Below are 19,377 nucleotides of genomic sequence, written 5' to 3'. Positions count from 1 at the left end.
AAATATTTAGCAGCCTCACATTAATATACATCATTTACAGACAGTAGTGAAAGATGTAGTCAGATTTTCTTTTTAAGCAGCAGTATCCGTGGATTACTGAATAGGTCTACTGGGCAAAGACTCAGGGGCCCAAAGTGTAAGGGGTCGCCCTAACCTTCATCTGCAAAGTGCTACTCAAATTAACACATACAGACCTGCAAAACTTAAAATGACCACACAGTGACACAAAAAACCAACAGAGATCAAAGAGATAAAATAACTACAGAGGGACCAAAACAACTACAGGCACTGACACACATAAAGAGAGACAAAGCGAGACACATAATGACCTCAAAGAATAAAAAACAACCACAAGAAGACACAAAATGACTCATAAATACACATAATATAATTTGAATGTATTTTTAATGTAATTTATTAATTTAAGAAGGGACAATGCACATTAATCCACATTTAAGCAAATGTAAATGCACCCAAGTTAGCAGGGGAGGTTGTTTGTATTGGTAGTCCCTTGCCTAATGTTAATAAGCTCGAAAAAGTAAAAAAAATTTTTTTTAAAAACCCAATATATTCCTACCTAAATTAATGTCTTAATAAAATGTGAACAGGTGAACAAATCTCCCATCCTACGGTTGTTGTGAATATTTAAATTGGTTATAGAGACCACAGCTGTTTTTGGACCAGGCTGTCACATGGTTATTTTTGTTGTAAAGTTGGGCATTTTAACAGGCCTCAAGCAGCTATTAGAAGAACTGCAGTTTCTGGCACTTCTGCATTGACATTTCTCAGCCTCAGAGATTGCCACTTAGTTGGCTACCAACTAGCAAGAATTGAAAATGACCACAAAAAAACACAAAAAGTCCACCTAGAGATGCAAGGAGACATAAAATGACAATAAAAGAGCAAAAAACAATCATAGAGAACAAAAGAATGACAAAAACAACCCAAAATGAACTCAAAATGGCACAAAAAAACAACAACCAAATTGACAAAACCACCACAAGGTCTGTGTGGTGGAGCCTTCTGCATGTCTGTACCCATTGTCTCTTGAGCCGCCCATGGCAGTAACCCACTGTTAAAAAAAGAAAATAAACCATTAAAAAACATAATAAAAATAAACCATTTGTCTACAAAAATTAAGATTCTCAGTCTGCACATCTGTGAAAGTAGTAGGCCTATTCTGCCAATATGTGCCATGTGATTTTGGAGTATTCAACAGAAGCAACGTGATCATGATGCAAATCCATCCAACCTTTTTTTCCCAAGCGCGTGCCTTCCAAAGAAAAGGGCGAGAGTTGCACGAGGAAATAGGTGGCTCGTCACGCCCAGCCTGTTGAGCAGGTGGAGCAGGTTACAGGTGCAGTAAACACAGTCGCACCGAGGGAAGGATCCGGTGGCTCGGCTGCAGAGATACCTGGGATGAGCAACAAGTGACCCCTAGTTGATTCCGTTTTTTTGTGCGCCTGTGAACCAGGATGAAGCTCGCGGTGGCGTTGACCTTCCTGAGTGTGGCCGTGATGGTCGCTATGATTTTCCAGACGGTGCGGCAGGAGATGACCCTGCGTGCTATGAAATCTCGCATGGCGGAAAACGCGGCGGAAGTCAAAAAGAGGGAGAAGTCCATCGTTGAGCTGAAAATCAAAATCCAAGAGATGAAGACGGCGCTGGGGACCGCCAACGGCAACATCGATGAACGTAAGAAAAAGAAGGAAGAGCTCGAGAAGTCAGCACAAGAGTTTGATAATACTCTGAAGACCTGTTACACGGAAAAGGTAAGAGACACACTCACACACCGTAAACCCAAAATAAGTGTTATTTAATATTAGTGGTGAACAAAGTATTTAGATCATTTACTAATGAGCGCTAATACCACTCTCTGAAAATACTCTAAATGGTAGGCTACTTAAGTAGTAGTAAGTAAGTATGAGCAGGAAATGTACTTCAAGTATAAGTAATCAATGCAAAAAAAAGAAAGAAAGAAAAAACATTTAAAAAAAAAAACACCTTAGAAAACTCAAAATTATTCATCAACAATCAACTTATTGTTACAGATGTACTTTTAGAAACTGTTTGGTACAAAACATCATATTTTATAATCTCTTCTTATGTTTGTTATGCAAATATCTTGATTTGCAAAGTAAGATAAATGTAGTGAAACAAAAGGTACAATATTTCCCTCAGAAATGTAGTGGAGTCACAGTGAAAAGTGACATTAAATAAAATATTCAAGTAAAGTACAAATACCTCAAATTCATATTTTAGTACTTAAATAAATTTACTTGGTTATATTCCACTACTGTTTGATATGCATACACTCTTCAGGATGTGCCTGCTATTTTAATACTGTGTGTAAAGTTGCCAGTTTTCTGTTACATCTAAATATTTGATTTTTATTTACACTATAAAAATTAACTTATTTGTTTTAACTTCAAAAAGTTAGTGTATAGGCCTTACATTTTAAGTTGACTGAATTTGAGAAGATGAGTTGAATCATTACAAAATTGCTTCAACTTGACTTCTCAAATTAAGTCAACTTAACATTTTGAGGCAAACTGCACACTAACTTTTTTAAAAGTTAACACAAATAGTTAATTTCTACAGTACATTGTAACTTTTTTTCTGCATTAATCTACCATAATAACTGCTTATAAATACTTCCACCTGTGCCTCTGTTAGGAAGGTGCTGAGAAGATGATGAAAGAGAAGGGAGACGCCATCAATAAAGTCAAAGGTGAGACAGATTTTTGTTTCAGCTCTGGTCTGATGATACCAGCTTTGGCTCAGACAGATACGACCAGGGGTGTCTCCAGGATTCAAGGACACTGTGTGCCAAGCCCGGACCTCTGTAGGGGGATCTGAATGGATCGTTCTTTAGGAAATTCTTCTTGAAGAACAAGTTCTATGCTTTTTTATGCACTCTGTCACCTTATTCACTGCTGTAATAAAAATAAAAATAAAATAAAATAAAAATAGTTATAGATTTTTATGTTATAAAATACTAGTAGTTATTAGGTTTAGAAAAGAGATTTAGAAAAGAGAATTAAGAAGTTGAAACACAGTGCGACGCTACAGCGTGTGAGGTTAGAGGCGAAAAATGGCTTATAAAGATGCCTGCACCTATAAATATCAATAATCTTTCGTGAAAAGAGGAAGATAAAAACAAGATTTTATAACTGATCAAAATTTCAAGACTAAGCTGAAATACAAAATGTACAAAAAGTGTACCATTATATTTATAGAGTGAAATGCACCACAAAGTATCTGAGCAAATTAGAGTCCTTTTCAGATGTTTAGTATTGAATTAAAACAATAAACTGCTATCATTAAAAATGCATTGACTAGAGTTGAAAAATAGTTAAATGTATCCATTTTTTGTAAAAGTGGTGGAATGTAACTAAACGGAATGACAAATTATTACATCTAGGGATCCTCATTTGTATAATTATAATAATATAATAATAATAATATACATTTAAAAAATAAGATTAGACCTAATGAATAATATCACTTGGGGCTGAACCCCCTGAAGTCATGGCTAATAGTGCTAACTAGTTAAATATTACCCTTTGACACCTATATAACTTATATATTTAGATCTGAGGCTATTGATAAAACATTTGGGGCTGAAGCCTCTGAAGTCATGGCTAATAGTGCTAACTAGTTAAATATTACCCTTTGACACCTGGATCAACATCACTCTTTTGCTATGTTTAGACACCTTTCTTAGCATTTAAATCTCTGACACCTGAGAAAATTATTGTATATTTAAAATTATGTTACAGAAAAAAATGTATTTACCTGTTTTTATATATTTATTTATTGCTTATTGTGAGGTAATTTTCTGTAGCTTTTGGTCCCTTTCTTGTTAAATTGCTCATTGCCTTCGTCGCTTGTTTCTGAGAGAAATCAAGCCAGTTTGCTCAGGTTTCAAAGGGTTAATCAAAAACTGATCCAGATGAGAGAATGTGGCAAGTTATGGCACATGTCTACACACTTTAATCGGGTTTTCTGTGACCTTTTAAAAGACAGAGGATGGATCGGAGCTGCTGAGATCTGTCAGTGTTGCACCGTCTGTTCAAACCAGTGAAACTAGATGTGACAGCACCAGCCAGCGTGGCTCCAGGCACACTGTCCCTTTGTTTCATTCACTGATCTAAGTTCAGCAAAAGCTGCAGCTCCCGTTTCAATTCTTGTGTGATAAATATGGAAATTCACAGTTTGTTTATACTTTGCCTTTTCCTCAGATGATCACGAAGCGGCTAAAAAGAGGGCCGAAGAGGAGACTCAGAACTTGAAACAACAGATTTTGGACAGAGACAAAGCTATCTGTGCCTTTGCAGATACAACCAAGGAGGAAGCACGGTAAGATTCTCAGAATAAGAGCGTTTCAACAGTATAAGTCTGTCCCATTACAGAGCAGAACCACATAAAGAAGCCATGTCCTTTGTCAATTTCCCGTTTCCATGTTAATGTTTTTTATATGCTTATGATGATTGGTGCAAAGCTAATTCCCCTTTGGAGCGTTAAAGGTTTTATTTATGTATCCTTTCATTTGTGGCTGTAAAACTAGAGACATAACTATATTACATTAGCACGCAAAATTAACATTGTTTTGCCTTTTCTTTCATTTTGCAGGAAGTTGTGTGGAATCCCTGAAGCTCCAAAATAAAGTTCACCCAGAAACACTAAACATTGACTGTGAACTGTTAAAAAAAGGAGGCGTGCCTTGCAAATGAGGATAGCTATTGAAATATTACTGAAGTGAATACAACTGTTTCTCATGAGAAAGTCAAAAAAAAAATTGTACATCCATTCGTTGGACAAATAGCACAGACAAGGAGCGAAATCTGTTGCATAGTTTCATATCATTTTGTATTGTGATTGGGTTGGTCGGTTGGATCTTGAGATGCCTTTTTGTAACTGTAAAACACTTTTAGAGAAACTAGTGAGAACAGCCGGCACATATAAATGAACTTGACTGTTATGTGGATGCCACCTTCCCCTTTTTCAAACTGGTAAATCAACATTGTGACACACCTGAACCATCCTGCCTGTCTTTGTGTCGCCCTGCCCCCGATGAAACCTGAGTGACTACCAGCAGCCACAATCGTGCTTGCAGGGCATCTGTTTGATCTCTGAAGTCTGTGTGTGTGTGTGTGTGTGTGTGTGTGTGTGTGTGTGTGTGTGTGTGTGTGTGTGTGTGTGTGTGTGTGTGTGTGTGTGTGTGTGTGTGTGTGTGTGTGTGTGTGTGTGTAAGAATGTGCTGATCAAATCCTACCACACTGAGTCAAAAAATAAGCATATGGTTCACGGAAGTATCACATCATGTCACATGTGAGTGAGAAAATGTAATTTTATTGAAACCGCCCCCTCTGATTTAATATTAACTGACAAACATGAGCATTTTATAATAATTGCCCTGTTGTTTTTGATGTTAACATGATGAAATATTGCTTGACTCATAGGGCTTTCTGGTGTTCTCCTGATTTAGAGTTTTTTTTTTATTTATACTTGAACCGGAAAATAAATGTAATGTGCACAGAGTATACACCTCTATATGGTCTATTTATGAGAAACCAAATTATTAATTAACAGTTCAATGTTATGTTCCTCTACCTCCCCCTAGTGCAGAACAAAGGATCACATTGACCTTCTCTCTGCAATTTTCAGTCCTGATAAATCAGAATCAGGAATGGACTATTTGCCATGTGGGTTTTCAAAAAAGTCACTGACCAACTAGGCAAGAGTGTCCCACAAAATAACAAGAAAATAGTAAAAGGTGACAAGATAATAACCTAAAGATGTGTTGTTTTTTTTTTAATTATAAAACGAATTATATTTTACTAAACTATATTTTTAATTGTTTTAATTTTATATTCAAAATTGTGTGACAAAAAATGTAAACATTGATATTTTCTTTAATTTTTTAAAAACATTTTTGCTTATTTACTAAATCTTTGCTAGTTTTAAGGGACATGGGTTGTTAGTGCTCATTGCCTCCTGATCATATTTTAGAACGAAATCAAATCAATTTGCTCTGGGACGATTAATATATGCTGTAAATGTACCATAAAAACAAGATTTTTTTTTTATGACCTTGAATGAACCTGGTCTAACCTGGAGTGACTTAACCACAGATCTAAATTCTCTGTAACTCACAAGAAAAGCTTTAAGCTTTCATGAGGTTTCATAACTTGATAAATGGCCTACTATCCAATAAATAGATAAAAAATAAATAAAATCCTTATATGTAATTGCAACGTAAGTTATGAGTGCGTTACATGAACAGCCAATCAAAGTACAAGGCTTGAACCACGTGATGATATGGACCTATCAGCGGCCTCTGCCTTTATGTATGGATGCATAGATAGATGACGTAATAAGTGGAGCAAAGTTCTCGTGCCGGATGTTTACAGCCGCCATGCTGCTCATCTGACGAAAGTAGCCGGGAAAACAGAGCCCAGGCGTATTTTTACATTTTGAGATAGCTACGGATATATTAAATATACTTACGGCCTGTGTGCTATAATATGCTTATGAGGTTTATCAGTTTTTACTAAAACAATAGTACTTTGATACTGTGCTCGCTAACGTTAGCTAGCTAAAGTTTAACGGCTGCCTGTTAACCGTTACACCATCGACATCAAAACACAGGTGTCTCTGTCTGATTCAGTCTCTGCGCCCACTTTTTTCCTCCATCCTCGTCATTTTAAACCGCGTACAAATGGCAAGAAGCCTCGGTGGACTCTGTGAGAGCTTCCAGCGCCTCGGCTCCCTTTTTTCTGCACAGACTCACCTCAGCCTCCCTCCGAGCAGAGCTTCGGTCAGGAGCGTCTCTGCTCGGGCCGCAGCGGTAGGTAACATCAGGATAAAAACAGTGGCAGTTTCGTGTTGAATGGGGTTTCATTTGTGTGTGCTGTGAACTCATTGTCCTCCTTCACTTTCCAGATGTTTCTCAGTTTAGTGATAGGTTTAGTTAGGTTCAATGTAAAGCCCGGGTGCATTCATGGACCATCAATCAACTGGATCTTAAAATATAGTGTTGTTAAAGTATTGTTCAGTATTGTTAAAAAACAGAAAAAAAACTCATACTTTGTCAACGTGTTAATTTTAAGCCATTTAAAAAGTATTTTCATTGGATTATTATCAATCCAGTGTTGAGTCATTTATTTTTTGTAATTTATGAATGGAACTATACAAGTTAGGCAACATATACATTGTAATATTGGGTACCAATTACAATTTTAACCCCAAGGGTCAAATTTCAACATTTCACAAAACACTACAACAGTCCAGAAAACATAACATTTCCCAAAACACAAAAACGTTTCACAAAACACATTTCACAACACACAAAAACCATTTCGCAAAAAACAAAAACATTTCACACAACGAAACATTTTACAAAAGGCATCCTGGAGAATGCTACATTTCACAGAAGACAAAAACATTTTAAAAAACGCAAAAACATTAAACAAAAAAAACAACATTTCACAGTAACGGCACTTAAAAAAAACATAGAAACCTTTCACAAAACTTGTTTGCGTTTCACAAAACACAACATTAAAAAAAACAACTTTTCACAGAGCAATAACATTTCACAAAACAAAATATTTCAAAAACTGCAGAAAACATGAAAACATTTAAAAAAACAAAAACATTTAAGAAAACATGATTTACGTTAGATTTACTGTAACAGTGATTCAGCAGTGTAGCTACATTCACTTGCAATAATTTTCTAACATTTGTAAATTTGTGAAGGAAGAATTTATGGCTGAGCTGTTCAATTGTGTCATATTTTACCTGATATTAGGTATAGAGACCATGGTAGAAATGGTATGATGCATGACAAATTTCTACTTTTTACATAATCCTATGATATGCCCTGTCTCATCACAGCCCACTGCTTACTTTGTCCAAATCCTCTCAGACCCAGATATGGTATTAGGCTAAAGCTGTGAAGCATTTCCTTGTTCACCACCACCTTGCTCTTTTCCTCCAGCCCCAGGACTTCAGCCTTCCTAACTCCTCTTGGAGCTCAGAAATGATGCGATTGTACGAGCATTATAACAGCCAGTGTGAAGTGGAGACAGAAGGAGGACAGAAAAGGAGAGGGCCGTGGCGGAGACTGCCAAGCTACAGTCAAATCGAAAAATATCCTTCAGGTAAAAAGGCAGACTGTGACGTTCTGGCTGTTTCATTGTTTTTGTTTCTGTTGTATTTTGACAAAAGCAAGCCAACTTTATGTGACAATATATAATGTTTCTTTCTTTCTTTCTTTTTAAAGTACATTTTCAATGTACAAACATACACAGGACAAATAAAAAATAAAATAAAAACTAAAACAATGTAATAAAAAAAATAAAAATAAAAAAGATTTAAAAACAAATTATTCTTTTAAAAATAAATTTTTTCCTGCAGCTAGTTATCACCAATGTGCTCATATAAACATTTCAATAATAAATAGATTATTATAAAAAACTGTAACTGTACCTGTATTTATTTTGTTTTTTTCTGAGATGTTCTGTTAGCTGCTGACAGTTCACTTGTGTGTTTCTCTCATCAGGTGGAATGTATCGCAGTAAAACAGTCCAGTCGAAATCCTGTTTTTTTACCCGGAACATCAAAGACCAGGGGGAAGGATTTGAGTACGTTCTGTTTATTAACAATAAGGAGCAGAAGGGTGTGTGCATTTTCCAGGCTGGACCACTATTGGAAGGGGCACCAGGGTGAGATAATGGTTTTTGCATGAATGCAAGGCTGCAACAAATGATTATTTTCATCATCCATTAATCTGTTCATTACTTTTTATGACTAATTGATCCGTTGTTTGGTCTCGCAAAAACAAGTTGATCTGTATTTCCCAAAGTCCAGGATAATTTCATCAAATGGCCTTATTTTGACCATAACCCAAAGATATCCAGTTTGCTGTCTTAGAGGAGTAAATAAACCAGAAAATAATGACTTGTAAAGGAGCAGTGTGTAAGATTTAGCAGGATTTTGTGGTATTTACAGGTGAGGATTGCAGATTTAAGCAGCTGAAACTTCTCTGTGTTAGAATTCCTTAAGTGATCATTGTTCAGGAGGCTTATTGCAGGGAGCCAAATTAACCGCAGAGGTCTCCTCCTGACATCAGAGAAGGGCTGCTGATCAACACCTGCTGATGTGTGCTCACCTTTTTCTATGATAACTTAAGCAGCACATGTTCAGGATGTTTTTAACAGCACCTGAATTATCAGCAGAGCTCTCTCTCTCTCTAAAACAAACCAACTTGGTGATTTGGACTGAATAAAGCCGTTTCCTGTTAAAAAATAATTATTTTTCCAGTTCTGTTGTCACAGAGGGGCTAACTACGGTGGCTGGTGCAAAAACACCAATGGCCCTATCTCGAGCCAGTGTTTGGTTTGTCGGCTTTGAGCTACTGTAGAAACGTAGCGGTGCAACGTGACAGACTCCCTGGACGAGGAAGCGCTCCCTATGTAGATACGTATAAACGGCTCATTCTAGAAAACAAAACGATTATTATTTTCAGGTGATGATACACTAAAGAAAACATGTTTATTGTTTTCCATATCTGCCAATTCATCCCCCTAAATCCTACACACTGGAACACTTATTTTCTGAAAATATCACTCAAACTGAATATTCAATTATCAGATTAGTTGGTGATTCATTTAATATTTGACTACTAGTCGATTAATCGTTGCAGCTCTATATAAATGTCTGTGCACATTTAACCCTTTAACACCCAGATCAACAGTTTTCTCATTCAGACGTCTCCACGTTGATTTAAACTTCTGAAACTGGAAAAAAATAGTTTGATTTCTGTCTGCTGTTCCACCTCAACTGTGCTCCATACTAAAAACATCACCGTAATATTGAATACATTTGCACATTTTATAGTTTTTGGGGTCTTCTAGGAAGGCAAATAGGCATGTGCATATCTCAAAAGATCCATGGTTCAATGCTGATCACCGACCTTTGTTGCATCTCCTGTCCCCGCTCCTCTCTCTCTATCTCCCGTCATTTTCTGTCTCCCTCTATTATACCAGCTTTCCTATAAAGGCAAAATGCCAAAAACAAACAAAGAGAAAAACAAAAACTCATAAAATGAGCTTCTACTGAGTTCTCAAACTTTACAAAACTACACTTCCAGTAGATGTTGCTTGTGTGTGTGTGTGTGTGTGTGTGTGATTCCAGACACGTCCATGGGGGGGCAATAGCCACTATGGTTGATACTTTGATCGGGACTCAAGCTGCCTTCCTCTTCGGACCCGTTTTGACAGCCAACCTGAACATCAACTACCGCAGGTACAGAGAATTTATTTTTCAGACATGTGGAACTGATATTTTTTTGTTGAAATCAATTTTTGTTGTCATACACAGTCCAGCAGAGTGAATGTTTAATGTAAAACAATTTTCTGGAAATGCAAGTTTTTTCTTAGTTTGAAATTGTAGATAATTGTTTTCTGTGTTTATTGAAGACCCTTATGACCATAACAACTACTACAACTCTGAACCCTGGTGTTAACTTTATCATTTTATCTCAGTCTGACTGTAGTTACTTGAAATGATCAGTCAGGTTCTGTGTGTCTGTGTTAGGGGTCGACTGATATTGGTTTTTCAGGGCCAATACCGATTATAAGTACTTAATGAGACCGTTAATCGATATTTGGAACCCAATAAAACTTAATAAAAACAAAAATATTTCTGTCGAAATTTAGAATTCGGAGTATAACAAACTCCAACACGGACCTTTGTTTAAATGCATTTAGCAAATGTTAACTGAAACTTTCAATGTCATATAGCAACGTTTTTTATAAAGTTAAGTGAAAATTTAAATAAAAAATAACTGAGTAAAGTAAAAGTTCCTGCCATGCTGACACTGTCTTTGCATATATTGCAGACTGCCTTTCCTGAAGTTGGTTGAGTGTAGAACGCACACTTTTTCATTAATAAATTTTATCTGCGATCATCAAAATAAAACGCTGATACAGATAATCGGCAAAATGCCAAATATTGGCCCAAATAATTGGCCAGTGTATACTCATTTGTTGCATGTTTTGTTTGTACTTGATGAATATCACCCATAGTCCGTTTGACCTGACAAACAACTGTCTTTGTCCGTAGCCCCATCCCACTGGGAAGCACGGTGTTGCTCGAATCCTCTGTGGATAAGAAGGAAGGAAGGAAAACATTTATGTCGTGTAAAGTGACCAGCACCGATGGCTCCAAAGTGCACACAGAAACAACAGGTAACGCACACTCTTATACACACAATGTGTCTGATGACACGTGTTGATGTGAAAGCTTGTGCTCGGTCACATCTCTGCTCTTTGACCTTCCGTATCGTCACTGTCCCGCTTTCTTTCATGCCTCGCGTGCAGCACTGTTCCTGTCAATCAATGCCAGCAACCTAGTACCGGGAGCGTGACACAAACACGCCAGCCTACCACCTGAGGCCACAGTGAGCGTGTGAGTGTGTCACTGGTTTGGAGTATTTTTTTTTTCCCAGTGTGTGTACTTGCCAGGTGATTTAACAGATACAGTTTCTAAATATGACATTGTTGACCTTTTATCATGTCTTAATATTCACACATTGCTGCTGGCTAATATGTTATTATATTATTAGAGTTTAATTGAAACATTTTCTACTTCACTGACATATCAACAGTAGAGGTCTAAAGAGTATTTTTTTTAACTAAACATCGACAGTTATTTATTTATAATCATACAGTATTGATGGTTTTATGCAACACAGGGGTCTTTGGAAGTGAGATTATTAAACAAAATGTGCTGATGATAAATATTCTGTTTTTTCTGAATAAAAGCCCGATTTATTTGTATTATGTGAATAAAGCAAACCCGCATGTTTATTCATTTGTTAACAAGTTAAATCATATGCCTCATTGGTGAATAATACTCTGAGCCTGGCACCTAAATTCACGTTTCTCTGAACATAATAAATATTTAAATATTGTCCATACAGTGGATCAATATAGATTATTACAACAACAAAAAGAAAAGAAAGAAAACATGCTAAAATACCTAAAGCATTTAAAAACAAAATAAATTGCTTGATCAAACCTTAATAGCTTAACTGCTAATATAACTAACACATATGCAGCAAATTTCAGAAGATTTAGTTAACATACTGATATTAATATATTTGTTGAAAGTCAGAATTTGTACAAAAAATAGGCCAGAGTTAGGCAACCTGCGGCTCCAGGGCCCCATGTGCTCTCTCCAGTGGCTCCGTTTGATTTTGACAAAACATAATACAGAAATGGCATGGATGTTGTTTTTTGTTTTACATTTTAATCTCATTTATCATTGTCGTAGGTTCAACGTGATCCTTACAAAAATGTGTAGCCAATAAACCAAAAGCATTAATCTGTCAGTATTACGTTAATGCATAGTGCATTGATTGATCTGCAATATTTGCACAAGACATAGCACAGCTTATTTTTAAAATCAGGTTTTTAATTTAGTTCTTTGTTTCTGATTATTTAATGTTTTTAACTATTTTAACTTTTATTCTAATTTTGTTATTTTTTTTGTGTGACGGGAGACTGGCAATGAAGAATTTCATTGTTTGGTGTAAATCACTGTGTTTTTTTTGTGTACATATGACAAATAAAAAAATGTTTTAAAATTTTGTCAATTACAAAATGTGCATTCGCTCTGGCCTGGTACCTTCTCTCTACATTTAACCAAACCTCAATAGTTGCAGCTAGCATTCATTTTCCAGAGCCAGGCAAAGCTGGATTCCAAATCCAAAAAAAGTAGAAGTCTCAGAGGAAAATAGAGTTAAATAGCGTGTGGACAAATTCTGCCAACTTTGTAAAGTTAAAGTACTAAATAATCATACACAGCCCGCTGCAGTGTAGGCACTTGTGGTAAGATGTATCGATGAATGCCCATGTAGAACCATTAATAATGTTTATAGGATAGTTTAGACTTGACAGGCGGTGTTACCTGCATTATAAGGTTGATTGATGCTGTTTTTGGTTCTGTTGATATTAAAGTTTAAAAAAACGACATTTAACTTCCTAAAGATGGATGCAGAATTTCAGTTCTCCTTTTGTCTATCTGTAATTAATGTACGTATTATACCATAATCAGAAACCACGGAATACCAGAAACATTCAGGATGCCAAAAACACACAGCCCTGCAGCTCATCTGGAAACACTGACATAAAGCAGCAACCTGCAATGTAAAAAGAAACAAAAAATGACGAGATCAAAATGCACAGGTGAAAGGAGCTGACAGGATTAGACTTCGCTGGAGTTGTACCTCATATGATTACATGTGAGAAATAAATGATTGATTGATAAAGGATTGAGGATTTAATATTTATTTTTGAACTTGCTCTTAGCTGCAACATTTTGTTTGCTTGTTTTCAGCTAACAAGGTTGAGTTTCGGGCTTCTTACTGACACATTTTAATGTAGATTTTCTGGTGTGGGTTGCTGACTGTTACCCCACCATGTGGTGGATGTGGTTGCATTTGAATATGAGATGTGGATTTGGGTGCTAGAAGAATCTCATAACTTAAAATGGAGACACGAGAGCTTCAAACCCAAAATCACCATGATGGCGGTTCTTGTTCTTGTTCTTGTTCTTGTTCAGGCTGGCATGTCTCAATCCCTCTGAGACTTTGAACTTTTTTTATATAGTCAGAAATGACAGAGACATGCCACAATACTGCTACAATACCAGCTGCTAAAAAATATTGTAAAGCATTTAGAGTGCTATTTTGGGTTATACGCGTAAGGTTCTGACTTATTGCATTCTTTGATTTTTTTAAATATATTGCAATTTGAAGCAACTGAATGTGAATGTAATGTTAAAGGAGAAATTTGCCACATTTTATGTGGATATCCAATCAGTGTTGAAGCTAAACGTAGTCACTGGAAGCAGTACATGTCTGTAGTTTTTCTTGCACAGCCATTATAGCAGTCAGTGTCTACATGCAGAGCCCAACCTCCAGAGGCTCAACCCCAAAATATTCTCTGTACTTGCCCGGCACGTGCAGGTGGGCGCTTTAGATATGGCTCTGTTTAAAAAAGTAAAAGCATCATAAACAAGTTACTTCACTGTCTGACTAGAACACAGGGGAAAAAAACTATATTAAAAGAATAACACTAGTTTTATCAATAAGAAACATGCGCTATTGTACAGTGGCTGTAAACGCTGTATCACCATCCCAGCCAAAGTTATTACTTTGTTCGAGAAAACAGCGTGAAGTAACAAAAATACTAACTCAATTATCTGTCATCTCAGCGCAGCCGGCCTCGGTTCTCTTTTCCAGTTAATCTTTGGGAACCTGAAAAAGAGTCCAGTGATTTAGCACAGCCCGCTGGCAGAAAATATATGAGTTTAAATTTTCTGTAAGAGGGAATTGGGTTTTGGGTTATTTGACCATTTCATAACTGCATTTTGTCTCCAACCCACCAGGTCAGCAACAACAAGGCTTTGACCCTTAGTGCCTGCTTCAGTATTACACACACTCATATCACTCTGCGCATAAAATGCACTTTTCAAAATCAAACTTCATAAAAAACGTACCTTAATATTATTTTCTACTTCCATGAATTTTTAACCAATATCAATCCTAATCATACATATAAAATATTCTTACATTTTAAGAATTTTAAACCCTTTAAATTCCAGGTTTTTGTCACGATGTCATCATGATTTTAGAGGAAAAAAAAAACCAAAAATTGTTTCAATTATTTTTATCACAGCCTAGGATATGTCATGTTGCTGGGATAACAGCAACATTGATTGTGGCAGTGCACCTATTGGAAATAGCATGTACTGTATTTCCTCCATATGCCAAATATGGTAAAAACTGTGTCATCAGGTGGAAAATTAAAAAAAAAAATTACAAATTCCAACAAAAGCCAAGAATGACACAAAGAGATAATACAATGCATGTTTTCATGATGTCTCTTGGATCAAACTGCAGGTTAAATGGATTTCAGTGGTGCATATTTTGCACTTAATGTTTGAATGTTACAATTTTGTTTGCACAGTGTATTTTAGACTGTGGCAGGAGCTGAGCTGGAAATTCGAAGATTAAACAAAATTACACAATGTCTCCAAAATGTATGCCATATGCATGAACACAGCCAAAATTATCAAAAAAGAAGAACATAAAGCAAGCCAAACAGTCCCAATGTGGTAGTAAGAGCAAAGCCCTCCTATTTTTAATTTCACCCAAACTGTCAGACATCAGAGACAGAGACACATCTAATGTTAATGTGCATCAGACACTGTAATTAATTCTGCTGGATTCAAGCAAAATGTAGAAGAATGAGCTTAAAATGCTTCATGTTAATGTTTCCTGTTGTTTTCAGCCATTGCTTGTTTCATCAGTTAGTTATATCTGATAAAATCTATCGATGTATTTGACATACAGCTTATATAATACTCATTGGCATTTCTTAGTATGACGTGTATGTTTTTTTTAAGTTAGTGGCCGATTAACAGAATAGTACTGAAATTAATGTTTCATCCATTTGAAATACAGCAAAGCATTGCTTATTGGCAGACGCGCTGCCAGTGAGTTTTTGTTCAGCAGTGAATTAATGGTTAGGAGTCTCTAAACCCTGCACACATTTAACTTCAGTTCTCACACAGTTTGGTCTGATGTGTGGTTTCTGAGTGTATGGGCTCATCACAGTTCAGGCCTGGTGGTCTCCTGAGGGCCCCTCACATCTTTAACCTCAGTTAAGTGTAGATGGAAATGCTGCCTGAGTTTCTAAAAACTTGTTAGTGAGTGTGTGTGTGTGTGTGTGTGTGTGTGTGTGTGTGTGTGTGTGTGTGTGAGCGAGAGGTGGTTGCAGGACTAATGAACACCAGCAGTTTTTCTTTTCCCCTGAAGTGTCATGTGGTCAAGTTGGGTTTGAGGAAGCGGCTGGGGGTGGGGATGCAGAGTGGGGGCAGTTTTCAGTTAAACCACCTGCAACAAGCTCTGTCCACTGCAGCACTTCCAGAACTGATTTTTACTGCAGATATTAGCCCTAATGTGCAACTTGCACTTGGAAAGCCTAATTTAAGTAAGTTATGTTGGTAAGTTAAGTGACTTGACAGTTAACAGTTATAGGAATCGGCCTCCTGAACATAATAAAACTTTTCTTTCACAAATTGGGCCTTGTTTAATGTTGAAATGGTTACCAATTAGTAATATGACAAAAATAATCTAATAAATAAAGGGAACTGTGAATGCTAATCAAGTAAAATACTTAACATTTAGGTATTAGCTCCTTTACTCAAGTAAAATACCACGTTAAATAAACATTAGATTTAAAGGTTATGTGTGTGCGATGCACAGGCATCTAAAATCTTCCACGGATGTTGTTCTACAATGGCTCATAATGGACAAATCAAACTCCTGCTCTAGATAGGGCCTTTCACGATTTTGCTTATTTGTGTTGACCATCATAGTTTCATGTTCTCACTTTGTCAGATACAGACACATGTATAGAGGTCCTACACATCAAAATATGTAGGTACCCCTCTTATGTCAGTTTGGATGCGTTGTGTCAGAGTGTCAATTTATATTCCTCATGTCCAAGCCACACTGCCTGCATGAGGAACACGTGTGCATCACCGAACCTGTTGTTTTTTTTAATTTCGGCACCCTTGTCAACAATTTAGAGCAAACACACTGCCTGTGTGAGCAGTGCTGCTCAGGCTCAGCTGTGGCTCATATCTAGAGAATTAGAGTCTCACCCATTTTACAGCATAATGTGCAGTTTTCAGCAAAAATAGACCATGAAAAGTGTTTTGATAGCCATACAAACACTGTATCACCTCAATGTCTTTGTCTGTCACAGACAGATACAAGGAATACAAATACATCTGTTTTATCAACCTTTTTATTTCAAAATAAGACTTCTGACAATGTTTCTGTTGATAGAATCCCTTCAGATGTTGACATAAGGCTTTAACTGTGAAATATCAGCGTGATCGTGTTGTTGATAATGTGGTAGCTTGTACAGCTCCATAAATTAGTATCTGCTTTTAACTGTGGAAATTATTAGGCTAGTTTTAGCAGCAGGTAGACCACCGCAAGCGTATGAGCCGCAGCAGTTCAGCAAGGTAGCTATCACAAGTTCCTCATGCATGCAGTGTGGCCCTGGCGTTGCATTCATTGTGCCTTTTCAAAATAAACTTCCATTTTCACAAGGAATGTACATTCTCTGCTTGTTAAATGCATAAAGTCTCTCTGCAAGACAAATGTAGTGTGTAGATAAAAAACTTTTACAGGAAGAGTTTATAGGTTTACATCCTTGGGTTAGGGCAACAAAGTACGTGATTAGGTTTGGGAAAAAACATCATGGTTTAAATAAGCATGTTTGTTTCAAATATAATGTATACATATGCCAGTGTGGCTGTGGCTCAAAGGTAGAGCTGAAAAATCTCTAATTGGTAGGTTGGCGGTTCGATCCCTGGCTCCTTCAGTCAACATGTCAAAGTGTCCGTGGCCAAGATACTGAATGCCAAACTGCCCCTGATGGCTGTTTCATTGGTGTGTGGTTGCTAAGTAGCAATCACACACAGCAGCACATGTGCTGGTCCATTAACCATTTTACCACAGTGCCTGTTTACTGAAATAACTCAACTGACTTTCGGTTTCATACGGTGCATGAACATTGGGCTCTCGGGGTGCAAGTCCAGAGTTTGTTTGACCTATCCACCACCCCATTTGCACCTTGATGCAGGGTTTGTGACTCCTACACACTTGGCAGTTTTAGTTCTGCAAGCTGCCATGGAAACCACTATGCAATGGATTTTTGATTAAAAAATACATAATCAAAATGTTATTCAAATAGAAGTATATCAATATTGCTAGCAAGATGTACTTAAAATATCAGATGTAATTGGTCATACATACTGTACCATCATTAATGCATGTAAACATGTAAGCAGCATTTTAATGTTGTGGCGTGTTGCATGCATTTGCATGTTTGTTATGACAACGGTGCATGTAGATGCAGCAGCCAGTAGCTCCTCAAATCCTTGCTCCTTTTTTTGCAGTATTTTTCTATATATTTTTTTTCAACTCCATGGCCCCTTCTGCTGAAGAATGACTTTTCCACGATAGAGAAGCACTCATTAACATCAGGAAAAGTTGTGTGGAGTTTGGACTGAATGCAGCAGACTGTGAGAGGATCTCCCCCAACGGCATATGCTGAATGGCCAGGCAGACCAAAGGGGAGAAAAGAAGCCGAAAGCGCCGGATGAAAAGTCCGGTTGCAGAAGAATAAATCAAATGAGATGCGATTGAGTCTCATTCAGCGACGGGAAATCAGAAACTGCTCTGCGCATATCTTCATAGAGACATGGTCAACACCTAGCATCCCGCATCAAGCTATTGCAGTGAATGGGCAGACCTTTTTCAGAGCCGACCGGACACAAGACTCTGATGCAAATCCAAAAAATGCACTACAGAAGTGTATCATACTAACAAGAGCAACATGGTCAAGCAACAGGATGGAATTTTCATAGTAGCTGGTGATTTTCATCAACTCCAAAAATCCAAAGATGTAGCAGGATCAAGAAAAAATTGTAATTTAATTTTTCAAACTATTTTAAAAATCATTAGCAAATCTACCTTGTACCTTGTGTTGAGGTGGAAGAGATTTGAACTATCTTGTTTTGTAGGAATTTATCATATTTAAAGAGGCTTGCAGAATGTCTCCAGCTGTCAGATGAATGTAATGAAGTAAATGCGGTGAAGTAGAAGTATAAAGTAAGACTACTTTAACATTGTGCATATTGTACAAGTACTGGAGTAAATGTAATCAGTTATATTCCTCCTCTTACAGGCTGCCCAGAATGTGTGTTTGGATCCAGTGTGAGTGCCATGTCTTGGAGGAACATTGACCACAATGATGTAAACCGAGAAGACATATCGATTATTCATCGTTTTCTTTGTGTCTGCTGTTGTTTTCCTATCTCACACAAACTGAGGATGCCTACTGCATATCCTACTACTGTCAAAATAATCCCCCTGCATATAGTGCATGTGCAGAACCCTGCAGGTGTATTAAAACTCCATTAGAGTTATATGATGAGGGATTTAATGGAAGTTTTTTAAGCTGTGAATGTAAAGTAAAAGGCCAAACCTTCACTAGAATTTAATGTCTCCTGTATGGATTGTATTTTCTCGATTAGTGTGGCGGAAATTTGTGGCAGCAACATGGGATTATATTTCTCAACTGAGCACTACAAAGCAAAACCCGATCCGCTGCTATTACGTAACAGCCGGTGACATAACTCTCTCCAGCCTGGGACGGTCAGGGCGCACAGAGAGCGCATGGAGGGGAGGGGGGAGACCGGGGCGCACGGCTTGTGAGCGGC

The 19,377-nt window shown here is 37.1% G+C and overlaps 2 protein-coding genes across 3 annotated transcripts; both read left to right on the top strand.

Annotated features, from left to right (window-relative positions):
- The first annotated feature begins 1,382 nt into the window (after positions 1–1,382).
- si:dkey-87o1.2 (uncharacterized protein LOC796684 homolog) lies at positions 1,383–5,546 on the top strand. Its single transcript, XM_042490413.1, has 4 exons — positions 1,383–1,772; positions 2,677–2,731; positions 4,245–4,362; positions 4,636–5,546. The coding sequence occupies exons 1-4, from the start codon at positions 1,476–1,478 to the stop codon at positions 4,667–4,669; spliced, it is 504 nt and encodes a 167-aa protein (XP_042346347.1). The 5' UTR covers positions 1,383–1,475; the 3' UTR covers positions 4,670–5,546.
- An 869-nt stretch (positions 5,547–6,415) lies between these two features.
- Positions 6,416–19,327, top strand: them4 (thioesterase superfamily member 4). 2 transcript variants are annotated; one of them, XM_042489256.1, is made up of 7 exons: positions 6,416–6,853; positions 8,003–8,165; positions 8,567–8,729; positions 10,201–10,311; positions 11,131–11,255; positions 11,388–11,475; positions 18,843–18,929. In XM_042489256.1, the coding sequence occupies exons 1-6, from the start codon at positions 6,725–6,727 to the stop codon at positions 11,432–11,434; spliced, it is 738 nt and encodes a 245-aa protein (XP_042345190.1). In that variant the 5' UTR covers positions 6,416–6,724; the 3' UTR covers positions 11,435–11,475; positions 18,843–18,929. The 2 variants fall into 2 exon arrangements, with proteins under 2 accessions (XP_042345190.1, XP_042345189.1); XM_042489255.1 differs by lacking the exon at positions 11,388–11,475 and having other exon boundaries at positions 18,843–19,327.
- The last annotated feature ends 50 nt before the right edge of the window (positions 19,328–19,377 follow it).

Source organism: Plectropomus leopardus, chromosome 7, assembly GCF_008729295.1.
Source record: "Plectropomus leopardus isolate mb chromosome 7, YSFRI_Pleo_2.0, whole genome shotgun sequence".
NCBI classification, from domain to species: Eukaryota; Metazoa; Chordata; class Actinopteri; order Perciformes; family Serranidae; genus Plectropomus; species Plectropomus leopardus.
This window is presented reverse-complemented; position numbering and strand designations above follow the sequence as displayed.